Source organism: Alligator sinensis, unplaced genomic scaffold, assembly GCF_000455745.1.
Source record: "Alligator sinensis unplaced genomic scaffold, ASM45574v1 scaffold628_2, whole genome shotgun sequence".
Classification (NCBI taxonomy): Eukaryota; Metazoa; Chordata; order Crocodylia; family Alligatoridae; genus Alligator; species Alligator sinensis.
Genome location: NW_005841833.1, coordinates 6,841,529 through 6,851,624, shown reverse-complemented (window position 1 = coordinate 6,851,624; position 10,096 = coordinate 6,841,529). Strand labels below are relative to the sequence as shown.

Genomic DNA, 10,096 nt, shown 5'->3' with positions numbered 1-10,096 from the left:
TTTAGCATGCACGATTTTATCGAGCTTGTGATGTAAAATGGAATTAGTACAGACTGTATGTGCAGTGCAGCTTATTGTTGCTCAGTACATAGCAGCCTTTCATTTTCCGATATCAATGATATTATTTTACAATGTTAATACAGCACATGGTACAGTTATCTGCCTGCTAACACGGAGCCTTGATCACCAGTACAATGGAGGACACCATGTATTCATTCCTTTTTATAATTACCATTATTTCAGAGACACTTTCAGACTTGGGGTCATCTCCATTTTTTATCTTGCCTTGTGCTTGGCACTACTGTGTATTCAGGGCTGTCTTGGTAACATGTGGAAGCAGTGGGATCAACCCAGTCTCCTAGATGAGGAAAGCAGAGGCCCCTGGAGGTGAAGTGATTTGCCCAAGATATTACACTGAGCCAGTGGCAGCACCAGGAATAGATCCTTGTTCTTCGTCTGTGCTTTTTTAACACTCAGATTCTTCCCCTGCCCCTCCCCACCCCATAACAAGTGTTTCAGGTGTGGGGCTGTGCTTGGTATGTAATGTCATACGTCTGTGTAACTACTGTTCAGCTACTGTGTTTATAGAAAGATCGGCGCAAATAATTGATTTTTACCCCTTCCTCTGTAAAAGCTACAATTGATATTGCCTATGAAAGTGGTGAACTTCTCACTACCCTGCTGATTATTTTATGTCTTCTTGTTTTCTCTTTCAGCCGGGTGGCTTTACCATGCTCAGTGCAAGAGGTATGTCCGCGTTCCACCTTTTTTGTTGGGCTTTGTCTTATTTAAAACCCAACTAGCCTGGATCTAAATGTTTTCTGTGCTGTGCATCCACCAGATGCGAGGTACTTTCCCACCAGTCAAGCAGAAAGAACCTCTTGCAGCTCAGTGATTTTCAGTGCAAGCAATGCCTACAGGCTAAGAGTCTCTAGCTGTGTCCAAACCATACTGGTACTTGTCATCAAGAAGAGACAATTTGTGAATCTCTTCATTGCAGCAGAATCTTCCTGCTTATCAGGGCATTGTGATTCCAGCCAGTCCTCTTTTCCCCTTCATGGCAAGGATGTGAGCCCTCTTCCAGTGCCTGAAGATTTAAATGGCACTGAAATACATTTAACTGAAGTGTACTCTCAACAATCCAAGTGAAAAGGAAACCTGACTCTAAGAGCAACTGCACCCTCCATTCTCTGCCCTCTAGTAGCCAGTGCTCTCTACTTTAAACATGCCCTAGGGCAAAGGTTCCCAACCCCCAGGCCACGAAGGGTTGCCTGCTGGTCCGCAAGAGGATTGGCTGGTGGACTGGAAGTCCAGAAGTGACCAGCATATTGCAGATGGGCAGCCAACCCTGTTTTATACTCAATATAAAACAGGGTTGGCTGCCGGTCTACAGTTTGCCAATCTGTGGCCACTTCCGGTCCATGGTTTGCCAGTCTGCAGTCTAAAAAAGTTGGGAACCACTGCCCTAGAGAACCAGCTGGCTTATGCCCCTTTGCAACGTCCTCTTGGCTAGAAGTGTATGTGTTGGATGCAAGGCTGGGAACACAAGCAAATTATTTTAAAATCTTAACTGTAAGCTAAAATTGATGAAGTACGCTGACTTCTTTTGGCCAGCTGAACCTAGTGGTTCCTACTTTACCTGGTTGGCATGAAAACGAATAGCATGAAGGGTAAAATTCTTCATTTGCCCCTTCCAAGGTGTACTTACTGCATTAGCGTGGTACAAAGTTGTGCGCTGAGCTTGCTCTTGTAAACCAGACATTTTGCCAAAGGTCTGTGGTCCTTTAGAATTCAATTCCCTTCTTGTGCAGTTCACCTGTACATGCCAGCTTTAATCTGACTATGGAATTTTGTAGGGAACTATTATCTGTATTCCGTACAGGTTGAATGGTGTCCTCTCGTCTCTCTTTAACATTGAAATATTGCATTTCTTTTTCAATTTTCAGTATCAAGTCGGGCAACTTTACTCTGTGGCTGAAGCTAGTAAAAATGAAACAGGTGGCGGCGAAGGAATTCAAGTCTTAAAGAATGAGCCTTATGAAAAGGATGGTGAAAAAGGACAGTATACTCACAAAATCTATCACTTAAAGAGGTAAGGAAAGGTTTGTTGGCCAACAGACTGATTTTTTTTTTTGATTTTTTTTTTTTTTTTTATGTAATAGCCCCATCTGAGGAGGAAAAATCTGCAACAGACTTACAGGCTCGGTGGTGCTACGCTAGCTAGCACCGTGTCCGAAAGGGACCTGGGGATCATAACTGACCATAAAATGAATATGAGCCACCAGTGTGATGCTATAGTTAGCAGAGCAAACAACATGCTGGCATGCATCAACTGATGCATCTCAAGCAAAACTAAAGAAGTTATTTTCCCGCTCTACTCAGCATTGGTGAGGCTGCCGTTGGAGTACTGCGTCCAGTTCTGGGCGCCGCACTTCAGGAAGGATGTGGAGAAGCTTGAGAGAGTCCAGAGAAGGAGCCACTCGTATGATTAGAGTCCTGAAGAGCAAGCCATACGAGGAAAGGCTGACAGATAGGGGACTGTTCAGCCTAGAAAAGAGAAGACTTTGGAGGGATTTGGCATCAACTTACAAATGTATCATGGGACAGTAAGAGGGGCTAGGCAAACAACTGTGGAATAGACTCCAAGCGGGAGTGGTGCAGGCACCTACCCTGGAGACCTTCAAAAGGAGACTGGGTGTACACCTTGCTGGGGTTATTTGACCCCAGCAGTCTTTCCTGCTTAGAGCAGCAGGCTGGACTCAATGATCTGATGAAGTCCCTTCGAGCCCTTAACTTCTGTGAATCTGTGAAACAATGCTAAAATTTCCCACCTTCTCACTTTATGATGTAAAAATCCTGCATTGGGCAGGAAATGCTTACAGTCATTTCAGAATATTTGGGGACAGAGGAGAAAACTTATTATCTTGTGACTAACATGTCTCGTGTCCAGGACCAGTTTTTTGTCAGTGTCTGTCTGCTTTTATCCTGCCATTCTTCAGCCCCTCAAGTTTTGCATCTTAAATGCAGTTGGGTTTTTAAATAGGGTCAGGCAACCTTGAGCTCAGAATTAAAATTCAAAATGGCATTGATGAATTTTGAGAAATAATTGAAAACCAGCAACCAGTTTACTAAATACAAGTACTAGGTACAAGACTTGGAAATGAGAGAACAAAGGCAAAAATACAAAATGGAGAATAGTGATACTACAGAAAAGGATCTTGGGGTTCAAGTGCATCACCAGTGGGTCAATGGTAGGATGCAGTTGTGGAAAGGCAGACGTCATTTTGGCATGTGTTAATAGCAGTGCTGTATAAGACGTGGGAGGTAGCTGTTCTGCTCTACTTGGCCCTTGTGAAGGCTTGGCTGTATACCATGTTCAGCTTTTGGCACCAGACTTTAAAAAAGGTGCAGGCAACTTGGAGGAAGTCCAGAGAAGAGCAGCAAGAAGAGGAGGTTTGGAAAATGACCTCTGAGGAGTGGCTAAAGGACTTGAGTTTGTTTAGTCTAGAAAAGAAGGGCCCATAAGTCTTCAACTTTATAAAGGTTATTATAAAGCAGTTGCTTATCAGTCATTCTTCATGTCCACTCAGTGTAGGACAAGAAACAACTGGATTAATTTAAAGCAAAGAATATTTAAGTTTTATATTACTCTTTGGACAGTGTGGTTTGGGAAACACTGAGCCAGCCACCTTGGGAGGGAGGAATGTGGAATCCCATTCTTTGGAGGCAGTGATACGTGTTTAAACTGTTTGTATGCTAAGGATGGTGGAGATGTGTGTGATTCTGCCATGTTGCAGAAGGACAGGATAGATGGCTTCTTCACGCCCTTTGCAGGTGTATGTTCTCATATTCCAGATGATTATGATACTTAAGCCTGTGCTTTTTTCAGTAAAGAAGACAGCCATGCCAGCAGTGTGCTTGCCATAGTTTTACCTGAACCTTTTCCATGTGGGACAAGCATCTCCTTCAGTCTAAGGTGTTCCTGGATAGTTTCTGACATCAAGTGTCCTGTATCGGATTTGCTACCAGTATTTTAACTCGTGAGAGTTCCATACCTTAAGACAGTTTCTTGCCTCCTGGCTTGATGTTCATGGACAAGTATGGTGTTTCCAGGGTAAAGAGCTATTTAATATCTTCTGGATCTCCTTAGCTGTTATTTTTACTTATGGGAAGGATAATGCTTATTAGTAGCGGTCTGTCAGCGTTATAGCTGCAATCTCGGTAAAGCTGCTGGTACTTCTGATCTGTTATGACAGCGTCACTATTCTGAACGCGGTCCAGTGCATCCAGGAGTACAGTTCAGTATCTCATGCGGTTGTCATTGTCTCAAGTAGCGTGCAACAGAAGGCTGTAGTGGAAGGCCTGTGAGGAGTTAACTAATGAGGAACTGAATCAGAAGTCTCCTGTTGCAGTCATAGATATGGCTGCGCTTGGGTACACCCTTCCTCTCTTACTCATCCTTCTCTGGGAAGGATGAGGAAGAGTTGCTCATCATCATTGCCAAGGCGTAACCAGGTTCAGGCTCCAGGGGTGTCTGTGATGCCCCCTGGTGGCCACACAGCCCTTACTCGGCTCCAGCTCTAGGGTGCCCTTTCCTTATTACTGGCCTGCCATGCCTTGATGTAACTGTCTGTAAGGGAGGCTACCTAATGGGTCCTAGAGCAAGCCCCAGTTCCACTAGATGCCGGCTAGCTCTTCTGGGCTCCTGCTGGTCTCCATCCTGCCCTCACTGGATGGGCCTTCATGCGCCCATCACTGCCCTTCCCCAGGGCATCTAGTAGCCTTAAGGGCTAATTGTGGCCTCCGACCTCCCCTACACAGGGATACTGCCATATGGTTTCAGTCTCTGCTCTCTTCAGTATATGGCTAACCACTGGGCTGGTGAAGGCTAGAGGCTGTAGTGTTTTTATTCTGTCATGTGCAGGCTCTTACTTGAGCATTGGACAGCACTGCCTGACCTGGGTCACTGTCTGTGGGAGACTGGGGTATGAAGGATATCTACTTGATTGTAATACAGTCCTGGTAAGTTGGGAGAAGCAGCTGGAAGCTACAGCTGAGGCTGCACATCTGCCTTTCATATCCTTGATTATAGGGCTGCTCTTGGATCTGGGCTGCTATTAGATCATGTTGTAGTAGATGTTTCTGGGCAGGGTCTCTTGCTGTCTGTGCTCAAGAGCACGTGACCTTTTCTTAATATAAGCCTTGCTACCTTCCTGCAGGCCTGCAACGTCAGGGTTACAGCAAGGTGCTTCAAAATGTGGAGGTGAATGTGATTGAAGAATTTTTTTTGTTGAAAGGTGACTCTTCCACTTCACTTCTGGTACCGAGAAGCTTGGATGAGTCCCTAAAGTGCCCGCCTCTGGTTTAAGTCCAGCATCCTGGTCCCTTCCTTTGCTCTTGACTCTGAATAGTCTTACTGACCCATCAGCCTGTTCTCTTGACCTTATGCTATGGGGCATTGTAAATATTCACCATTAAAAAGTGTGTTGAGGAACTGAGCATTAATGGTAGAAGTAATGAAGTGATTAGAAAGAAAAGTAAAGCAGACTATAGAGATAAATTACTCTGATAAGATGGTACTTGAGCCTTTCACCTTGAGAAATCGGGTATAAAATCCTGAATTGAGTTGCAAGAAAAATGAGTTCAGTAGCAAAATCTATCTATATAGTTGGATAACTGTTGCAAACACTGTTGTTTGGACAGAATTGGTGTAGAAGAGGTCTGTCACTGAGAGTCGTGTTTCAGGTTATTTGCGAAGTACAGCAACAGTGCTCTGTGTGGATGTCTTTGCTGTACCTACCTCAGATCAGTACCTGTAGGTTTGGAGGTTAAGCCATGAATTAGCTTGCAGTCTTAAAAACAAAACTGCTTGTCTGTAGGTGAACTCCAAGCCTTTTTGGACAATCTACGGCTGCATTACTCTCCTGTTTAGCAACATAACCCAACCACTACCTGCCAGGGATTAGAAAAAAGTTAATTCATTCTGGAATGTCAGCCTCTTCTGAAACATCTGCCTCTAGTTGCTGTCGGAGGAGGAATTCTGGACTCAGGTTTTCCTCATTTTTCCCACTTCCTGTTATGTTGGGGAAATTGTTCCTAACAAGAGGCACAGCTGTTATGCTCCAATAGGCTTCCACTCAGGGTTTGGATAATGGCTTAACTAATCTATGTGCCCTGCTCACCACTGTCATCCAATACTTGGCTTGTGTTTATTATACACCCTGCTGCCAGGTAGTACTGCTAGAGAACTCAGCAGACCATATCCGTCAAGCAAAGTTGTCTTCAAACAATGGTGTTTACTGTACTTGAAGAGAAAGGGGAGCTTGGATGGCAGTTTTGTGACTGAGATCTTAATGCTGGTGCAAATACTCTTAATTGCCTCTTAATTGTTTTATGATTGCCATACCTCATTTTCACTTAATTACTTTGGGAATGGTAACATTATTTCAGTTCCTACATATTTCACTGCTGGTTACTAGTGCATCGTAATTTCTAATAAGCTTGGGTAGAATGTGCCTGTTTGACTGAAGTTTTAGAAATTGGCATGGAATTTCATTCGGGTTACAGAGCACTTAAAAATATTATGCGATACTTTGTTCTTCACAGTAAAGTCCCTGGCTTTGTAAGGATGATTGCTCCAGAAGGCTCCTTGGTGTTTCACGAGAAGGCCTGGAATGCGTACCCGTATTGTAGAACAAGTAAGCTTGTCCCGAGTTGCATCTTACACTTTGCCATTCTGCTGTGAAAGACTTTCATGCAGTTTAGGCCCAAAGTTTTGGCGATCGGGTAGAAAAATCCCTCCACTGTCTTGCAGGTTCTGTAGCTCACTCCTTGCTATACCTTCTACTCCAGCAAAAAATATGCCAGGGTGTGAAGCTCTTAATGCAAAACTGAATTCTTGATTAATATTCCCTTCAAGTTCAGAATAAACCTGTTGGGCAAGAAACATAATTTAGACCCCAAAAGCTGTTACAAACGCACATGAACACAAAAATGAACTTCTGGTTTCTTTCTCTGGTCCTTTGATTTGATGCACCATTTGCATTTAGTCTAGAAAACTTTTTTATGTTAGTGGAAGAAGCAAATGGAACTACCTTACATTAGCAGCAATCCATTTGTGACACTTTTACTCCTGAGTTCTAAGAGCATTGGTTATTTTTGGCCTGCTTTCTGTCAAAATGTTTAAAATGCCTTAAAGCAGGCTTTTATGTCAGGGCTAGCAAATTGTGTTTTTCAGATTTATGCTGACAGTTAACACTTCTACAGTGTTAACTTACTTAATAAGGGATTTTATATGGGGCACAGATTGTTTTTATATAGAACATATGTATTATATTATTTTGACTCATTCCTTTTTCTTTTTATTGCATGTGTCTTCAACATTCAGTTGTGACGGTGAGTACTTGGATTATTATTGGTTCTGGGCTGGGTTTATGATATGTGTGTTAATGTCTGATTACATGTATTATAACTGCCCGTCTAATCCTGCAAATCTGCCAGCGTGCATCTGAGCTTATCCTGTTCCAAGTTAGTGATTAGGTAGGATTCCCCTAGTCAGGAATTAGGATTTTCAAACCAGTCACTTGTGACCAAGTCCTCTTCACACTCCTTTTTAATTTCTGCTTCTTATGATTACTAATTCTGGAACAATGCCTTATGGCTAAACACTTTAAATAGTTTTGGATCAACTATTTAAACTACAAAATGTCTGGGAAGGATGCTTAGAAGTCTGCTTCTCCTCAGTCCAACATAGCAGGCTTGCTCTGCTTTATTGCATCAAGGAGTTATGGTAGGGTTTGTGCAGGGGACCTGTTGGACATGAGTGGCCTGGCGTGTTAAGGCTTTTGTGGTTGCATGTGCCGAATACAACTAAAAGATCAGTGCCTCCCTCCATTATGGAAAGCTGCACTGAAGAAGTCACAGGATGAACCAGCCCACAGTTTTTCGCAGACAACTTTGCCTTTCACATTTCCCTTCAGAGAAAGGTGAGATAGACAAGAACCGTTGGTGTGTTTCCTGCCCCCCCCCCCCTACTTCTGTCCATCCTTCTTACATTGAAACCTAAAGGCTGAAAATACTGAAGCCTTCTGGCTGCCAGGAGGCAGGATATGAGATAAAGACCACTGGTCTGGTCCAGCGCCTCCTGCTGCGATTCCCTCCCACAGATATAGGGGTAACTTTCTTCTGGTAACTGCAGTTTCCCTGGTCCATCCTTTCTGTACTCTCCCTTGGCATTGTCCAGGATGAGAGGAGCATTACAAGGCAAAAGCTTAGTTCCCCCTACTTGAATCAACTCCACAGAACTCTGAAGTCTCTTCTCTGGACGAAGAAAGTGGCATTAACTTTGCTAAGTGTAGTATCCAAAGTGATTAGGGCTTAAAGCAACGGGCACAATGCTACTGTTGTCATTAATGAGGAGTGTTTTAACCAGGTGCTTTGTTTTGTGAACTTTACCCCAAGCATTAAAGCTAGACTAGTCAGAATAAGGATGTCACTTAGCTAATACCTGACAAAAGCCCTTCTCATTATTAAATGCTGTCATAACATCCTGCCAAGTGTATAGCCAGCATAGCTTGAAATTAGGCATTTGGCCTAGGGTGCTCTTTAGAGATGCACCTGGCTAATATCAGACACCACTGTGGATCTTACTTGCAGGATTAATGTACTATCAAGTATTGCTGTCCAATGGTCTCTGCCTTGGGATGGAAAAATATTTGTAAGACAGTGAAAGAAAGGCATCCTGTCCTCCCTTGTGCAGTTTTTTGGGTTGTCTGCCTTGAGTGAGTTCAGCTTTTTATGAAGGCAAAGAGCTGTAGACTTGAGGGTAAGGCTGGGGGGTGCCCTGGGACTGGATATCCTCATTGGGAACCTTGCACTGCCTAAACTCCACTTCAATAGTACCAAAGCTTCCTTCCTTTTACTACACAGGGCTTGCCAGGGGCTCAGACTTGGAGCTCCGTGTTGTCTTGGATGTCTGCAATTTAAAATGTTCTTCCATCAATGCTTTAATGTTCCTGTAAAGGTCCTGTGATGGAACATTAAGACTTCTGTGGGGGGCAGTACTAAAATAAATAAATGGGTTCTGACCTTAGAAATAGTGAACTTGTGGGGTTGAGAAGGCTGATGCCATATAAAAGATGGCAGCTGAAGTGCCTGTCCAGATTTGTGCGCAGGCATATGGCTGTTCGGAGTTGCAGTCTGTGTTCTAAGTGATATTTCAAGTTAAGGCACAGAGTGTCTGACTCAACTGTTTTCACATGCAGTGAAGGTGCCTCTGTCTGTGTTTATAGCAGAATTAGAACGGAGTGCAAAAGAGATGTTAGTTAAGTTCTGTTCTAACTTTCCAGTAGAGAAATTAAAGTTTTTAAATGTAAGATTTAAGTGGGGGAAGGGGAATAGTCACTCTTCTGCTGCCTGATCGGTTGTTTTTTACAGAATGAATATATGAAAGACGACTTCTTCATAAAAATCGAGACCTGGCATAAACCGGACTTGGGAACACTAGAAAATGTAAGTTGGGTGAGCAGGAACACGCATTAGCCATTCTGACAACATACAGCCATATTCCATATCTGGCAGCAGCTGATTCCCAATCCTTAAGGGAGGACTTCTGCTTGATGGGTGGATGGCTATCATGTGGACTAGGTCATTGGGTCCTTCTGTGCTGATGAATTTGTGTCTCTTGGTAGTTCATGACAACAATACATTTCAAAACAGCATTCAAAAAGTGATTGGGCATCTGTTGTAAGGAGCTTATTAGAGTTGGAGTAGGTTTCGATAACTGGATTGTTGGCATTTCAGTTGTGTGAAGGATGTTTACCAAATTAGAAATCCTGCGTGGCCTACATAATGGGTGACAAGTCTAATTAGTGTGCTTGACTTCGTCATGTGTTATAATATGGGGGAAGAATGCATTGTCAAACCACATCCCCGTGAATGCACAAATCAACAGTTTGCGGAGGCACTACTAGCTTTAGTGAAATCGGTGGTAACTTTTGGAGGGGCTTCCTTGGGCTTGTAAGAGTGTTTGTAGTCACCGTGTGAAGGTGGCAAATGGTCACGTCCCCGCTTTTCCTCATTGCAGGTGCACAATTTG

General features: G+C 43.4%; 1 protein-coding gene across 1 annotated transcript in view; it reads left to right on the top strand.

Annotated features, from left to right (window-relative positions):
- Positions 1-609: 609 nt before the first annotated feature.
- The window catches only part of PITPNB (phosphatidylinositol transfer protein beta), a gene marked incomplete at its 5' end in the record, with an annotated part of 48,660 nt that continues 39,173 nt past the window's right edge, over positions 610-10,096 (top strand). Inside the window, 6 exons of the mRNA XM_025199923.1 lie at positions 610-747; positions 1,947-2,092; positions 6,607-6,698; positions 7,388-7,395; positions 9,436-9,510; positions 10,085-10,096. The exon at positions 10,085-10,096 is cut by the window's right edge and continues 84 nt beyond it. Of these exons, the coding sequence (XP_025055708.1) occupies positions 610-747; positions 1,947-2,092; positions 6,607-6,698; positions 7,388-7,395; positions 9,436-9,510; positions 10,085-10,096 (471 nt within the window). The remainder of the gene's footprint in view (positions 748-1,946; positions 2,093-6,606; positions 6,699-7,387; positions 7,396-9,435; positions 9,511-10,084) is intronic.